This window comes from Charadrius vociferus, unplaced genomic scaffold (assembly GCF_000708025.1).
Source record: "Charadrius vociferus isolate BGI_N301 unplaced genomic scaffold, ASM70802v2 scaffold356, whole genome shotgun sequence".
In the NCBI taxonomy this organism is placed as follows: Eukaryota; Metazoa; Chordata; class Aves; order Charadriiformes; family Charadriidae; genus Charadrius; species Charadrius vociferus.
The window spans coordinates 1,348,109-1,366,686 of NW_009648717.1; the positions used below are offsets into that span (position 1 = coordinate 1,348,109).

Genomic DNA, 18,578 nt, shown 5'->3' on the forward strand with positions numbered 1-18,578 from the left:
TCCAATGCAATTTCCCATTCAAAATCTGACTGTTCCGATAACTTCATAAGTTTAGAGCAACGTGGCACAAATGATTCTTTAGATGCAATACATTAAATGAAAAATAGTTTGAAATATTCTAAAAGTCTAGATTAAACTAAGTGAGTTTTTAGGAGATAGCGCGATACGTCAGAAGCCTCTGGATTTCTGCAGGTAGTAGTTCCTTACCCCTTCCTACCCTACTCCAAGAAAACTGTGTGTGAGTTCCCCCCTTCAAGGGCACTGGAGCAAGCGAGCTGCAAGCGGAAAGTTGTAGGGAGAAAAAAACAAACCCAAAACCCACAAAGCCAAGCCTTTTGAGCAAAAAAAAGAAGTCCGATTTTGTAGTGTAAGTATTTGTCTCTTCAACCACTCCCATCTGTCTTCATCTTGGCATAACACGATGTGGGGCGGATTCCTGAGAAACCAATGGGCCATCCACAGGTGTCTATTACATCAACCCATAAGCTTTTACATGGGCAAGTACGATCTTGATATCAGAAGCTGTTTTCTTACAACGCACATAAGCAGTCTATGTGCCTATGCAATTCAGCACAGCCAGTCCTATGCACGTTTGAAATAAAGCTTTCTACCCTACTGCAAGCAAACCTGTAGGTAGTTAAACACAGGAAACGGCTCGTTTAAAACCTTTAGTCTGAAGCTATTAGCCATACCAGCTTCACGCTTGAGAAACTTCTGAAAAGTGCATTTAAGAAAAAAGTTGATTTGGCCACATCTACTACTATTATACTGTGGTATGTCTTTCTAGGCAGAAGTCACAAAGAATAAGAGATCTATAACATTCTTGTAAATGTATTTTAGTCTAAGGTTTAGGTTTTAAGAAGAAAATACACAACTGATATGTATGTTTCCTGTAATGAAATCCAACATAATACATTAAAACACTAATGTTCCTCTGAAACGCCCCTTTGTTTTTAATTATGGCAAGGCACATGAAGACTCTCATTTGCTTGTTAGTTTTCTAATTATTTCTGACAGAAGTCAAATGCATTCTAAATATTCTTTAGAAAAAGAAAGGTACACATCCTTATTTAAGGTCGAGTATGCTTGATTAACATCATCCCAGTAAACATCACAGGTAACTGATTTCAAGAGAAAGAACATTCCCAAGTTTTCCAAAACCAGGCAAATATTAAGGCCAGCACACAATCCATGCAAGGAGCAGCATTCTGCAGATTGATTTGTTTTGTATGCATCACATGCATTCATGCAGTCCTGCACACAAAATAAGCAAAAATGTTAAAATAATCGGCCAATAAAGATCATCCTTAAGGGTTACTTAATATCCATAAAGCTGAATTTGGAGAGGAAAACCAACACTTTTAATCACTGAATTTGTCAGTAGGTTGCAATACTGCTCTTTGTGGAACAAAGTACGTTTCTACTGACATGTTTCTGCAAGTAATATTCAAGGACATTTAACAAGAAGTTAATTTTTTTTATGTATATGTATACACACAACTCCCATCACCACATCAAAAGGGTATTTAAGTAAGATACAGTTTTCTGAAATAGTTTTCTGAACTATTCTGATAGTTTTCTGAAATACAAGACAACTTATCACTATCTAAGGAACATTCTGATGAATTAGAAGCTGTCAGGTCAAGTCTTCTTTACTGAAATCAGGAATTTTTTGTATTAGTTACCACTACAGTCACGTTTACAAAGCTTTTGCTTCTGTAATTGATCTCTGTGCAAAGAAAACATCAGAACTGTTTTATTCAGTAGTTTAAAGTTCTCATGCATTTCACTGTTCAATTATTTTCAGAAAACCTTAAACTGTGTAATTAAGGGGCTGAAACTTACCTTATTTTAAAGAGCAATCATTTAAATCACCTACTCCTTGCCCCAAATCTTTTGGTTCATATGTTTTTGGAAGAGAAAGTTGTGCTTACAAAACCCTCCAAATAACCCCCAAACCAAAGTAATTTAATTGTTTGTTAATGTGACAAAACTAAAACACGCAAAACTAAATAAACACTTGCTCACCAGAGTATTGCTCTTCTTAATATCTTCTAAACGCTCTAAGACTGAAGTCAGGTTTGGGTCATCTGATTCTACAAACCATATTGGTGATGAAGAGGGGTAAGACTCCTGTTAAAAAAAACAACACAAAAGACCCAACAAATAAATAAACAAAAAAACCCCACCCATAAAGCTTTTAAAACTCGTTCATCCCCAAAAATTTCACAACACAGTATTAACATCACCTTTTATCTTACTCAGGTAACATGGGAACTTTTAACACAATATTTTTTAGGCAATGCAAGAGAAGTTGAAGAAATCCAGCCAACTGGTTCTTCTAGCATTTCATCCGATTCACATCTTGATCAGATGATGGACATACATAAGAAACAGTGCTGAAAAGTTTAAAACCCTGGAGGCAAGTGGAGCAGGAGGGAGCAATTTAGAAATGCAGTCCAGGGGATTACCAAAAAAATGGAAATCACAAGCAGTACATGTTGTCAAAGAATAAAACTAGATCCATGGCAATTTTTCATAAAAATACTGATTCTTCCAAATAAAAGCTGTGAAAGCAACAAACAATGGAATTCCTCAGATTTCCTCCTCAAATGGGATTAATCAAACTGATCTAGCACTGGCCCTCAGACTAAAGCAGCATAGCTCAAGCCTCCTGCCTTCGAGGAGAAGTCAACAGGCAGATCATGACGCCAAAAATCTGCAATTTTATCTTTGTACCATCAAGGCTCATACAGGACTTTCCACTGTTGAAAGATTTCTTGAACAATACATTAAGAAAACTTACAGAATAACTTTCTTCCATCAATAGAGTCCTACAGTTGTTAGGCAGGTGCCAAACCGCATACTAAGTGACAGTGAGACCAAATGTGTTCACAGGATTAGAGGTATACTCAATTTTCCAGAACAAGCCATGGTTAGGGCACATACAACATAGGGAACAGATGTAGTCCACAACCACTCATACAATCCATGACGTGATTTTCTGTCCCTAAGTTGCCACAGCATGCAGCCCTTCAAAAGCTGCTAGGAAGACCCTTGCTACAGAAAGGTAAACAGAAATCCTTTGCCCCTTGTTTAGATGTTTCCAAAGGCAATTCCAATTTTTTCCTAACACAGGATTGGTAATGTTCTCAATTCAACAGTAAGTGTCTCTTCATAACATTGTTTGGGTTGGGTTTTTTTTTTGCTTTTAGTTATTTAAGACATTCTCCATTTATCATCCATTCAATTAAATTCTAGTAGCTGAGGACAAATTGCTGAACCTCAGTTTTACCACCCAGATATTATCTTCATATCCCCAGGTCTTACAAAATAATATGAGGGAATTTTCATTCGTTTCCCTCACTGCAGCTTAAAAGGAAAAATTCCACATTTCTCATTCCAGAGACAACAAATCATGCTTCATTCTTTAACACTTAAAGCGTCAAGGTTCCTACTGCTGCTCTTAACAGGTGACTCCAAAATGTGCACTGTGCTTACATACTTACTCTCTTTCTTGATTGCATTGTTTACGTTTTGCTTTACAGTTTTCAAGACAGCAGTAAGAATTTTCACAGAAAGAAGACATCTTACCTATCTGTCAGTGTTCTGCCCGGTCTTTCATGGTGCCCAAGCAAACTTAGCCTTAGCAAGCTCTCAAAGTGCAAAAGAAAAACCCAGACCTTGAACTTTATCTAGCTTCTGTCATTTCAAAGATACTGGGTTTATTAGAATGCAGAACACATCCATTTTAAAACTGGAGAGAGATACCAGCATGTTAGAATTGGCTTTTAATAACATGAAGCTTACTTCCTAACTGACCTAGCTGAAGTGCTGAACCTCATAAAAGAAACCACGTGATTAGATGAAGGACATCAGCTTTGGCAAAAACAGACTATCACAGCAGAGTTCCCACCTGGCAGCATCCTCCAGGGAAGTTCTAGCTCCAGAGGTCTAAAATTCCCACCTGTAAACTGAAGCCTTTGCATAAACCTATTTTTGAACAAGCTCAACCTGCCCCCCAAGTTTACAAAAATACCTTAGAAGAATATACGATATTCCTGGTACCTTTATGAAAAGACAGACTGTCGACATCTTTCAGCTTCACTGTGAAGAATACCACACACTTAGCAGAGACCTTAGAATGTCTATTCTTGATTAACTAAGGCCTAACATCTCAAACGTCTGCAAAGAAAATCTAGTGCTCAGCTTGCCAGAATTTTAAGGCTAAGGAAGGCAAACAGATGGGTAGTTACACGAGGTTTAATCTACTACTTCCTTTACCAAACACAGGACCTTGGAAAAGCATATTTTCTCCTCAGTTTCAGTTAAGACACCCTTGCAAGGCTAACCACTATCACTGCCAGAGAAACAAGGTTGAGTTCCCAGTTGCCACTGGGTTCCCAAATTATTTTTAGGAGCTACACTTCATTAAAGATATTCCAGGTTTTGGACTAATAACACCTTACTCATTTTTAATAACATGCGACCTACCTGTAAATGGTGCAACATCATTACCTCAAGACTTTCATACTGCACACCGGATCTTTACGCACGGTGGGGAACATCACAAGGGAGACTTTGCTAACTGTGGCACTACTGCCTGAAGACTTGTTTGAACCAGCTGTTTTTGAGCCCTGAACTTCTCCGGCCAGCTCATTAACTTAAGAGAAAGGCAATAGGGTAAACACTGACTTTAGATTACACTAGCGTTCCCATCAGAAAATACCAAGAACAAGCAAAATCCCTTCCAAGATTCACTGAGCCATCTGCCTCTTAAAATCCTCAGACTCATTAGAATAAAAATATTCTCCAGACACAGTCAACATTTGGACTGCGTATGCGCATCCTCCTAACAGGTATTTTTGGCTTTTTTTTGGTAAGCGCTTGTTAATTATGATAGTCCAAGTCTAAGCAAGTCTATTAATTGCAGTAATTTATAGAAGATAAACGTCTGTCAGTTCCCTCTTCTAAACCGTATCTGGAATCTGAAGGCTGCTTACAGAATGAAGCTCAACTCTTCACTGTCTATACTCTTCTGGCAATTCTGTTTCTCCTTTCTCCACCAGAAGGATTTAGTGAACGAACTCACAGTAGGACGTTCGTTACTTGCCATCAGTATCTATGCCAGTTGGGCGGGGGGGGGCGCTATTCAAAAATCTCTTCCAAAAAACTGGCAGCAAATCCTTCGTCAGACAGGAACATGACCGATAGTGCAGATCTGCTGATCAAGCAATCCCACTGTGCGTTTAAATACGTGACAGTGGCTACCTGAATGTGCCGATGCCTTCTGCACTCAATGACAGTCCTTCCTCGTTCTTTGCTCTCATTCCAACTCATTCCAGTTTTTGCAATGAAAGCAAGTCCTGCTATATGTAAGAAAACATACTAGCATTTGATACTGCCTGCATTATTACTATATAGCACATATGAATTACTATACCCTAAAAATTACTAAATATTCTAATTTTTAGTCTGCTTTAGCTTTTGAAACATGAATGGGAACAACGCATTTATCAGAAAGGCTTTTCTTAAACACTGTCTGAGCACATTCACTCTTCTGTATCAGAAAAGATTTCAAATGTTAGGTTTCTGGAATATGGGTATTTAATTGCATATTCCAACTTTTTCACAACAGATACTTAGCATTAAAATACTAGTTCAATCAAACCTCCAATTTGTTGAAACATTTTTTAATTCTTTGGACTTACCAATAAATATGTTTGTTTAACTTAAAAACATACATAGCACTACATTTCTATAGATCTGTAAGTAACCCATATTTTTGGAACAGATGAGTTTCACGCGGATATGAGTCACTATATTTTGAAATAGAGAATTCACACACAAACTTCAAACACTATGATTTTGAGATATAAACAAGCTCATGAGTTTGTAACACCATAGTGTGCAATGAAAAACTAAGCTTGTGGTTTGTAAGGTCAAACAACTGAACTTCACACGAGCTAATTCTGTTGAGAGAATTAAGTCAAGCTCTTTCTTCCATATCTGCATCCTATAAAGAGAAGAGATGGATTTGAGTTGTTATGTCATGGATTTGAGTTGTTATGTCATGCAAGGAACACAAGCTTCCCAAATATGAAGGCATTTCATGAGGGGAACCCTAGAATAGCAGTTATTCTACTATTAATTCTCAGTGGCTAAAAAAACCCCAACAAAACGACCTACGTCATTTCGGGCCTTTTACTACACAGCTGGCGTACAGTGATTTTGTATAATCTATCTTAGCTGCACAGGTATCACCCGTATTAAGTGACAGCGATCTTTTACGTAACCGCTGTAACTTGACATTTTCCTGCTCTCTGCGCGTAAAAGCAAAAATTCATCACAAGAGGCAACAGCTACAGTGCTTAGATTTGGGCAGCTTTCACAAGCTGATGCATGTACATGCTGTACAGCCTGGAAAGCTAATGCAATTGCTCAGTGAGACATGACACGCCGCGATGACATCACACCTAGCATGTACTGAGGCCTGGGGACAAAGGCCGCATGTTTACAGCCAGCCCAGATACAATTACAATGCATGGGATCATCACTTCTAGAGAGCCTTTGTATTAACATCAGGACAGACTGGGAGCTTTGTCAACACAAACGCTTCTGTAACAGAAAGCAGCAAAAGAGTTCAGCCTAGTAATAAACACACGAAATACAAAGAGGATAAAGCCCCACACTCCTGCCGCTGGAACAATTTCAAAACCTCTCTAATCATTTAGGAAAACCACAGCATACGAGAAGAATACACACAGGATCTCACCATTCAGACATTCCACTGCATCCTCTGTAAGAAGGTCTACTTGCATTTTACTAACAATTTTCCTCCAAAAAAAAAAAAAAAAAAAAAAAAAAAAAAAAGCAGCACAAAGTGACAGAAGACACCAGGAACACATGCATTAAGACAGCTTTTCCTGGCTAGAGATCTGTCATCTAAGTATATCCTATCTAAGCTTTCTCATCCATAACAATAAGGCTGTTTTACTGACAGTGTTATATAATCTTTATCCTGTTCTGTAAAGCTACAGTGACACAATTTTGATGTTAGTAACAGACTTTTAAATGAGCTATTTCTAAATTACTACAATACTGTTGAAATTGAGAAGTTGCTAAATTAAAACAACACATCTTGCTCACATTCTTAAGATTAGAACAACCTGTACACACAGTTTGCTATGAGGCAATAGTGTAACCACGTCTCCTTGTACACAACGGAGCCATTTTATCATGGCCAAATGGCAGGAATACACATTTAAACACACATCTTCAGCATTACGATTTAAAATCACAATTAAAGAAAATGGGAAAACTGTCAGCATCTAATTTCCAGATCATCTTCGATTGAAAAAGTGTTTGGTTTCTTTTCTTTTAAAACTCCTTAGCACACTGGCTGAATAAAATTCAACCCATTTCATTTCTTTTCTGTTTATAGTTTTTGCAAAACCTCCATCATTGCCAGAACCTAGTTCTGTTCTTTTTACACCGGTTACAACCAAAACTTAACTGATTTTCATAACGGCACGCCTAGCTTTTATCTTTTCAGTCCCAAATTTTTGTCCGTCCCCCTTTACTGCCAAACAACAGAACATCAAACGCCCCAAATCTTTTAAAGAGCTTAATTGCTTTGAGAAGGCTAGCAAGAGACCACTCTAGCTCACACACATCTTGGTAATGAAGTAAATCCTAATGTAACATGACATTTCAGAGGGCTAATACAGTCTTTTCAAGATGAATACATTTGCAGATATAAACACACATCAAGTAATTATCTCAGGTCATAGATGGCTTTCCCTCAGCACACACCTTGATGCTACTAAGTTTGTTCATTTGAATTAAATACGAGAATTAGATTTTTTTTCTAAATAAAATCAACTTCTACTGGTTAGGGATCATATAAACATCCTACATGAACATTCAAAAAAATACTGAAGATTAAACTATACAATTAGCTACAATTTAGTATATATTATTTGACATTATTAGTCAATCATTCAACTGCTTATGAATTTTTCACCTGTGTCAGCCAGCCTTTAGAGGGGAAAAAACCCAAACAAGAGAATAAATATTAACAAACATATCAGGACTTGAGAGGATATTCTTAAAGCTAAAGTTCAGCTTGATGACCACAAAATACTAGTACTTACAGCTTCTTAAAAGAGTATTAGTTGTGATTACACAACTGACAGACTGGTTCCCATTATTAGGGGCCAAATTTTCCAAAGGCAGCTTAAGATGCAAGTAAGCATTTTGTACCACTGGGTACTTGAGTGTCCATGAAATCTATAGGCTAAGAAACTTTAAAAGTCAGCACATTGTCATCTGCGCTCCCATTCCATTCTTTATAGTAATTTTAAAAAGTAGAAAGCATGAAGGGTCACTTTTAATACAGGTTTTTTGAAACTTAACTGAAGTAACACAAATAAAACTATTTTCCAGAAACCTCAAGTTACTAAACCCCCCAAAATTTATATTTTCAAACATCTAGACATCGCCACTTGCTCTGTTGTACCGACTGAACGTTACAATATTTGAACACTTAATTTCCAAGTTCAAGTTAAAATTTGCACTTTTACACATGAAAGAATTGTCATTTCTTTAAGAATCTAACAGTTCACTGATTCAGAGTTCTAAAAGACAAGAAAAGTGTATGCAATAGGAGGGTTAAAAAAATTTAATACTGGGGGTGGGGAGGAAGCAAAGTGAATTTTACCCACCTCTACTGAGCAAGGGGAAAACTTCACCCTGCTTTTCCTTTTGAATGTTCAGCTTGTATACAACACACTGTTAACTTGCTCAATGCATATACACAGAAGGACATGTGTTATTCACTAGAGTTCAACTGAACAGAGATATTTAGCTGTTTCGATATCCCAGAAAGCAAGCTTGTATTAGCTTTAATTTTCTTACACTCTTCCTGAAGTCAAAGCCTGACGTGCTCAGTTCAGTGAGAATACTCGTTACAACTCATGCATTTAATAGGGCACAAAGTTCAACTGACTCAAATACAGGTATCTTTCAAACACAGAAAACTAGTGCAATTCTACCCTCAAGTTTAATGACTGTCTTGACAGTGACAGCCTAGACAAGACAATCCCAGATGAAGTGGCACGCTTTGGTTGGGCCCCTGGAGATTGCAAGAGCTTAATCATCTGGCACCTTTACAGGAGGAAGGTGAAAGATCCCCATAATCCTCTTCTATGTAGGTTCTGCTGACATGCTCATCACTGCAGAACCAAAAAACTCCAGGAGCGCATTAAAACAACACATGGTTTTCCTCTCCCACACACTCTCCAGGGAATGATGCAAGTGTAGCAGAGTATCTTGTTTTAGAATTGTTTATGTTCTTAAATACAGCCATGTTATAGAAGGCAGGGTCAAAAGCATGTGCCTCATGGAACAGAAAGGCCATAACAACTCTATAGGTGCTTGTAAAATTCACTCTGTGATCACAAATGGTCCCAAACAAAAGTAGTTCTCTGTACAAACAAGTTCTACTGACTGCACGAGGCTACCACAAAAGTACCCACAAGGAAATGTTTCTGTTAAGAACATACCAAACAGTTATGGACAGTACTTTTGACTCCACAGCAGACATCCTCTTGGACAGCGCAAAGCCATTCCCCTCCTGCCGCACCAGGCTTCTACAGACACGCATACAATGGACTGCTGCTTCACACCTTCTACAGCCACTTTCTGTATGAGTGCGCGTGGACTGCACCACGGTTTTAAATGAACTGAAAACCTAGATTATGGAACACTTTTTGCAATATACAGATTCAGCAGCAGCTACAAGTACCAAATATTCGTAAGGTGGTGACCACAGCACAGCTAACTAAGTATGAACAGGGACAGTATTTCAATGGCAATTCACTTGTCTAAAAATTATTCCAAAACCCAAGCAGCTTATAATTTCCAACTTCATCTGAACAAATTCATTTGTTCAACCCAGGCCCATAGAATTCTTTTGAAATTATTATGGAGTCTTTAACTTTTGTATTTTGGATACACTTAAGACAGAAAATAAAGTTTTGAGAAAAAAAAAATCCTGGATAAGACGTAAGCAAATGCTGCTTTCAAACAGGCACATACAAGAGGCCAATGATTTCAAAGTTTGTGAAATAATCTAAGCTACTTCTGTGTTTTACTTCCATGCCTCTATCCATATACACAAATTTAAATCTCTCCCTGCTCAAACATCATTACCTAGAAGAAGCCAAAACACATACAAACAACCTAGCAAAGGCACAGAACATCACTTCAAAGGGTCACAAACATGAACGCAGCTCTGGCATTACAGTTCTTACACTTCTTATGGTGAAGTTCTTTCGGTTAAGTTTTTAGCCATTCTTCAAACTATTTAATGTTTAACACAAATGTCCCAACTCCTGATTCTGATATGTGAAATTGCACATTACCCTTGGAAAAATAGGGTAATGTGACTCTCTTATCAGTTGCCACAACCTCATCCACTCCCCTTACCAAACAACCAGCAGCAGGCTACTTGTTAGCCAGTATGACATACCTACACAGAATTAAAATATGAACTTTGAGCATAAAAGCAAAAAAGGCACTTTTCTGATAAAACCACAGTTATTTATCTTCACTGTGAAGCAATATTTTATTCACCAGGTCATCATCATAATGCAGCACGCCATCTATCCATTCAAAGAAATTCCCAGTAAAGACACAACGCTCTTAACACTTTTGTCGGGACCCAAAGTAAAATACACCAAATGTTAACGTACTGCTGCTCAAACACAACTCTTACATTAACACTAAGCATGACTTAGCTAACAGCATAGCAAGTGACAGTTGCTCAAGAACAGTGTGTAGTCTCTGGAAATGAAGATTGCTGTTGAGGGCCAACCCAGGTAAGTGAGCTAAGGAACATTCCATTGCCAATACTACGAACAGCAACAAATACAGTTACAGATCACCCACACTGAAAACTGAGCACAGAACACAGCACTGCTGAAGACTACGGGACTTGCTTATCAGGAAGAAGGTTGTAGAGCTCCGACTAGAATCCAGATTTTTACCATAGCATCTCACAGCAGCCGGATCGACCCATCTTGCTCCTCACATACAAAAACCCCACTGTGTGCCTGTACTCTCATCTCGACAGTTGTCAGAGGATGGTTGTTTTCGAGCCCTAAGCCACAAGAGGTTCTCTTCTTTAGTGCATGCATTATACACGCGCTCCAGCTGGCAATGGTTTATCTAATAAGCAGCTAGACACATGGGCTAAAGAGAAAGGTATTTTGCAAATCTGACTCTCTGATGCTTTCTTTACCAGCAGCACAGCATCTTATGTGCCAAAATTCCTGAAGGAAGTCTGGTTACTTGAAACAAATTATCATCTCGTTCTAATCAAGAGTTACTAGTTACCTCCTTCTGCAACTATACAGACAAGTACATTCAAAAGGTACCTTCAACATTAGTGTCACAAAGCCACAGTAGCAAGGAATGGTTTCTAATATGGCTAGAACTGAAGAAGTGGTTATAACTAAAAGTCGCAACATGTCACTCTCTCCCAGACTTAACTTGAAAAAGAAATGTTTCCTAGCAGACCTGCTCTTGCCTTTACTACTACAGCTACTCCTCAGCATGCAAAGTCCGACGTCACTTCTGCTGTCACCCAAAAATCCAGGCTTCCCCTTCCTCCTCGTCATTCTCTTTACCTTCAGGAATTTATGTCTTTCAAGCATTCAAATCACTCACACACACCCCTTCCACCAAAGGCACTGTGCCTTTTCTGTCTGAGAACAACTTTCCCCTTTTCCCCGCTCTCCCTTTACAAACTTGCAGTGCTCCAGACACATCTGCAGACAGAAGGATTTAATTCCCACCCATTGCTAACAGAGGTCCTGCTGCTCTTACACCCGAGCAGCGCTCCAGCCACCACCTGCCAGGTTCCCCAGCTCTCCCTCACTGCAACACGCACACAGCTGCTCTGACTCCTGTCACTTAGTCACTGGCCTTCAGATGAGAGCTATTTAGATAGAACTTTGTCCCCCACACGCAAAATTTCAGCGCCATAGAGTTCAACCAATGTTTACCATTAGTAAGTTAAATACCACACTCTTACCACAGTTATTTCCTACTTCAAAAACTCAAGGAAGCCTGTGGTATCTTGAACGCCACTGCGCAGGAATGCTTTTTTTCTAATGCCGCTGTACAAGTTCTGACAGAGCTCATGTTTCTGCCTTTCTGAATCTACAATGAAGAAGCTATTGCAAGATCTGCAACTGTATTGAACTCCTTCTCCCACAGGGGTTAAAAGACTAGGGATCTGGGATAAAGGAGAACACAGTCCAAAGTAAATCTCAAGAAATCACGCACTAACTGCTCTACAGTACTTAATACACCAGGATGCCTTGTATGCATGAGATAACAGAAAAGAAACAAAACGCGTAAGACCATTGTTTTAATACCACACTTAAACAATTACAGCTAGAAGCAAGGAATCAATAAGACATACATGAACTGATGTGCTTGTTTCCAGCAAAGATCAACTGAGAAGTATTCTGTTATACAGGCAGGCTGATATAAGATATAAATGTTAAACAGCTCCTCCTTACTCTAATCAGTCATTTAGTTTTCCAGTTGTCTCCCATGAGCTGGTGACAGGTCATTTTCACTTCTACAAAGCTTGCAGCTGAAGAAATACACTGGAACACTTATTAAATCATAAACTATCATGTCCCTTAAAAATGGCATGTTACCTTTCATAGTCTAAAGAAAAAAAAAAAAAAAAAAAAAACTTCAGCTAGGAACTTAGGGTTTATAACCTTGCAAAACTACATAAAGGCAAACCTGGCAGTACTGAACAGTAGTCCACACTGAGGCATAACTAAAATATAGTTATTTCTGTTAATCTGCTTCTACAAATATTTGTTCCTATCCAGAAATTTTGCCCCCCCCCCCCTTTTTTTTTTAATGATACTATTTAGAGAACTGTCTCCACCTTTGTATCTTCCACTGTCCTGAAAGGAATCTGATTTTACAAGTAAACAAACAAACTATTTCCAGTTAGTCTGGTCCAGTTGTCTCTATTGAGCTGTCACAGTAACAAGCCAGACACTCGTGTAGGCGCACCGGCGTGATGCCGGCTCGGGTATTCCACACAGGATTGATCCCAAGTGCCACTGAGGACTCAGCCAGCACTTGGCAAGCAGCTCTGTCGGCAGCACTGGCTTCAGCACTCTTCCCCAGCACTCACTCACTCCTATGCCCTCTGCTGTGACGGTACAGCTGTTTGTGCAGCCACACAGTGAACCAGACTGGGAAATGATCCAGATTAACAATAACCCAGTAAGGAATTTTTAACATGACAGCCAGGTCCCTAATCCAGTAAACTCAATTTTGGCCACCTCACAAGGCACACAGCCTTTGCTGCTCTGCGAGCAACAGCAGTATTAGAGTGCGCAGGACACAATCATATTTCGTTCTTCCTAGCAATCAGAATCTTTAATTCATGTTGAGGATATCAACACGTCATCAACACACAATGTCCCCTGGCACAACACAGAAAAAACACCTGCAGATTAATTCTAGTCTGAGTAAGTCTGACAGAATGAAGTTACTCTTTTTTGAGAACACACTTGATTAACTCCATTCATAACTTTTGATTTGACAGTGTTCCGTTGTAGACAGACTGTGATGATGAGTTTGGAAACGCAACCTTATTTTCCAGAATTGAATGCACTTTCTACTCTACTCCCTAATTTTTCTCATTTCATTGATAAAATAAACTTTGACAGAAAAGCCAAAAAGTCTCAGCATGCTCAGCCCCGCCCCCCCCAATAAAAAAAATCATCAAGAGTAGCAGTACATACTCTTGCTTGTTGTAGCATAAGAAAGGTCTCTGGTAAGGCCAACCACCAGTACTCCAATTTTGACACAGAGTAAGTATCTTTGGCAACACAAATCACAGGCAACTATCACATACCATCAAATGCCCATTATGAAGTAGCCCTACTCCAAGTTAGCCTCTTTAAAATTGGTGAATATGAAGAAACATACAAAAGTTACCAGGTATCTTTTAGTCTTACAAAAACCTCCTGACAGTTAACGTGAGGAAGCATGCTAAGTAAAAAGAATACAATTCTTTTTATTCTTTTATAAAACTTCTTTTAATTATCAAAGTGCAGGGAGAGCTCTTTTGAGGACTACAACAGTCCCAGTTCTGAAATTATTATATCATTAACTCGCATAAGTAACCCACTTGAAATAAGCGCAATTTCCTGTACATCAAATATGAATTCTGGCTTCTGTTGAGGTTTTAAAGCCCACCACTGTGGCTTTCTAGGGTATTTCAGGAGGAATCCATACGTTATAGAGGGGACAGAACAACTGACCTGCAAAACCCTGCAGCGTCAGTTACAGCCTTTCACACGTAGCACAACTAAGCTGTGGTGTGAGAAAAGTAAGGTCCTGTGTCTTTAAACTCCTCAATCTTTTAGTATCTTTTTTGTTTGCTTAATTTTAATTCCCTAAATAAAACAACACTAAACTTCCCAATTTCTATTACATAAGTAATGTTTGATAATAGTTACTTGAGTGCCTATTTTAAAACTCCCAAGTACATCTAATTCTAGTTAGAAAAGTATGTACTATCAAGATAAACCTGTGTATGCTTTTATTTAGTCCTGGTATCCATATGCTGCAAGACAAAGGTCCCAACCTCACAACAGAATGTCTAGTAACCTAAAAAAAAAAAACAACCCAAAAACCCCAGACCCAACTATCTGTGGTTTGAACCAAAAGCCTCATTCGTTATGTGGTTCTCTCTGTGTATAAATAAATAACCTTTTTAAAAGGTTATCAGCGGTCTAGGCAGTAGCTAGGAGTGCATTTACTATTAAAAATCTTATGCCTTTGAAGAACTATTGCATGTTCTATTACGCTGGCTTTCTGTATATACCCAACTTGTCAAAAGCTTCACAGGAAATATTTTTCATCCATCCTGGTTTAGAAGGCAAAATAAAGTCTTCTCCCATCAATTGCAGTTATCTGTAGACAGCAACCTTTTCAAGTCTTTCATAGTAGCTTCTAACTCCGATTTAGCAGCAGGGTATTTTTCAGTGAAAGCAGAAGATACTTCTTTCCAGCAGAGAAGCAAGAGTATAGTGGAGTCAGCCATATCATATGAATTGAATTGTTAATGTACGAACGATATCACTGCACATCAGAGCCCAGTATCCGTCTGGGGCAAAATCTGCTCCCACACAGAGCTGGCACAAACCCCATTCAGCCTGCAAGTACTGCTTGAGGAAACAGAATTTCAATACTAGTTTTGTGTATCGGTAGCAGGCGATTAATATCCAGTTTCTCTCTGAAGAGATTACATAAAAAAAAAATAAGAGTTGTTTTACAGCAGTCCAAATCAGTCCTTTTTCTTGTGATAACAAGGAAAAGATTGAATAATTCTAACACACCCTTTGGAATACCATGACACGAATCTGATAAGGTAGCAAACTGAAACTACAGACTGTATTGAAAGACACCCTAAAGTTATGATCAATAAACACACTCCTCTAAGTAAAACCACTGTTTTGATACTATGTCAAAAAGCATGCAAAATAGGACAAGAATAAATACGTATACTTAGTAAAGGACACTGGCTTACTGAAATTGATTAACTGGAATACTGCTGTTAAATAAAAACAAAACCTAAGAAAAACAGAAATAAAAACTCCAGAAGGGAGACACCGCTGTTGGCATAACAAAATGGGAATGTGAAGGTACAGAGCCTGAACAAGTTCAATAATTAAGACAGTTCTCAGGAATAAGCAGCAATGTTTCTGACAGGGATGACTCCACCCTAAAGTGCCTCTTTTAAGATAATCTGATTAACCATGTAAGTTCCAATATGGGTCACTACCAGAAATAACGAAGGGCAGACTTGGACAAAGTTTGCCTGTCACATTATGAAACAAAAGAGCTATCCAGTAAAACATATCTTGCTTTACACAGTTCTACAAACTTATAATGCAGACAATCAGAAAATCATCTCAGTGAGAAATTCCAGGGCAGACTTCTAATGAAACTGTGGAATTTAGCCAAGGGAACTTGTGGAGATCCATGCAGTTCCTAAGCAGACATTCTCCCTCACCTCTCCAGGAGAACGTCTCCTCTTTCCTCTGCCTTCTCTCACTAGACTGGAGGAAAGAAAGAAATCCATTGTGAAGATCAGAGCAACCTAGTTATCAGGTCTCTTTTCAGACTTAGTGCAGAAGCTACTGGAAGCTTTCTTCCCTAACAGATTTTTCTCCACCCAGTAACTTCAGCATCTATATACACTGCTAGACAGCTTTCATTTCAGGCAGAACACTGAGGTACCCAAACAGAACCACAAAGAAAAAGGTGATTATTGAGCTTTGTGCTTACTCTTCCCCTTAACAGGATCCTTGAGTGTCCAGACGCACCATTTACTGTAAGCCTTTGTTGAGTAAGGGAAATATCCTGGCCTGATCAGTATTGTAGGGGTTAAACTGGTTGGAAGAAGCAAACAGCTAAAGTTACATATTTGCACCGTAAATCCAGAGCACTAAGGTAGCAGCTTCTGATGCAGAGGGTGAGTCTCCCCAAGAAAACATATTTACCAACAACTTTACAGCCTTAACAGCTTCTCTATGCTACTACTGCTATTTGAAGTTCCAGTTCCCACAGTACCTGCAGATCCACTGAAGTACAGTAAACAAGATTCATCCTTTTCTAGTTTACAGTACCTACAGGAAAAAACTGGAAGCAATTAGGAGTCAGAGCCAAGAGACTCAATTCAGTGGGTGTGTGGGTGTCTGTGTGTGTGTAAAAAAAAAAAAACCCAAACAAAATAAACACACCAACTTTTGTCACACTTAAGAGTTCTAACACTTCTGTCAAAAAACTAGGACAGAGGTCCAGAGGTCAGCTTTCTCTTTTTGGCTCTGTCATCTGCTGCCCACTTGTTTCAAGGCAGTCACCTCTGTATCCTAGGTTACCCTCTCCCATTTATTTTTAACAGATAGGGAAAATAGCTACCTACCTCAAAGAGCCAAAAATTAGTCAACGTTGAAAAGCACTGAGCTGCTCACAGACAACCGTGAAACCAAAGTTTCAAGAAGCTCAGACACAGCCTTTTTTCAAAGCAGAAGTCTCAGCTCTAAGGTTTGAAACAGCTCTTTTCCTGTTCTTTTTGCAAGTTCATATGCCACAATTCTAATGACATGTGAAAGACCTCTTGACCTTTAGGGCAAGTGACTGTAATAGCAGATTGCAGACAGTTTCCTCAATAATACGTAAGTGAGTGACCTACGCCTGTTTCTTGCTTGCTCAGACACACCTCAACCAAAGGCCTACAAGTAAGCAGACTTTCTTTTTTTGCAGGTTATGAAAGAATTACTATCAGAAATAGCTACAACAAAAGCAGCCTCGGAAGTAGATATAAACCACAGCGCAAATCCAAGGCACCAAAAACTTCAGGCTTCCCTATTAGCTGTCACTTGACAAAGAAGAAATAACCCATCAAATTCAACTGGCAACTGAGGCTGCACAATCATCAGACCTTTTATTTTACTCTGAAGAGAGGGACTTATGAAATAGATCATGTTGCGTGGAAAGAAACAGCCAGAGTCCCCAGCAATGAAACACTCCACTAAATAAAAAAAATACTTAAGCAAAGTCACACAATCCATCACCTGATAGCTCATGACTAAAAACAACACCGCTAAAGCATCTCGCTTATTTTACCATAGAAAACATCTTATACCTTACAAATATATACAAGTGTCCGATAAAATAAACAGCAGTCCCATGACCACAAAACTGACTTCTCATGACAATTAACTGTGAAACCTGAAAGATCCTCTTAACAAATCTCCTTTAATTTATTAAAGTTATTTCAAGGCAAGTAAGGATCCGGTCAAGATTATTGTATTTGCCTGGTTTAAATGCATATGTTCATCTTTCAGTACTCAAACATTTACACTTATGTGCATGTTTCTACCTCCATGCTATCTGTTTGAACCTTTCATCCATTTATAGGCAAAAGATTAAAAAAGTTGTAGAGTTTACCTTCCTCAAATCCAAACGTACTAATCCTGTTTTCACCCAGTCAAAAATTTTCAGTACTCTACTCTTAAGCTGAATCTTGATATGGCATTTAAATTCACTTATAGCTGCAGCCAGTCCAACAAAAATGAACCTCCAGCACTTTCCTGTACATGAGTCACAGACGCCAATATATTCAAATCCTTTAGCAAGTTCAGGCCCTGAACTTTTAAAAACACGAAGGATTTTCACCACGGCACACAACACTGAACATTTTTTTCTGCTTCCCTCCCACTCATTTACAACAAACAAACACCAAAGAATTTAAGGGGGAGGGTGGAAACCCCAAAAGGAGCAATCCCAAAGCAAACCGCAGGTAGAAGCCCCTGAGATTCACCAAGGCTGCTCGTACCCCCTTGGCAAGTTTAAATGCCACCATGACGACAAAACAACTATCCGCCAGGAGACCAGAGGCACTATTTATCCCTCCACGACGACAAGAACGAGGACTTTCCCCGTCCGTCCCTCCCCCC

The 18,578-nt window shown here is 38.9% G+C and overlaps 1 protein-coding gene across 1 annotated transcript in view; it reads right to left on the reverse strand.

Annotated features, from left to right (window-relative positions):
* The window catches only part of UBE2Q2 (ubiquitin-conjugating enzyme E2Q family member 2), a 99,607-nt gene that overhangs the window by 31,748 nt on the left and 49,281 nt on the right, over window positions 1-18,578 (reverse strand). The window contains exon 2 of the mRNA XM_009886713.1: window positions 2,029-2,133. Within this exon, the coding sequence (XP_009885015.1) occupies window positions 2,029-2,133 (105 nt within the window). The remainder of the gene's footprint in view (window positions 1-2,028; window positions 2,134-18,578) is intronic.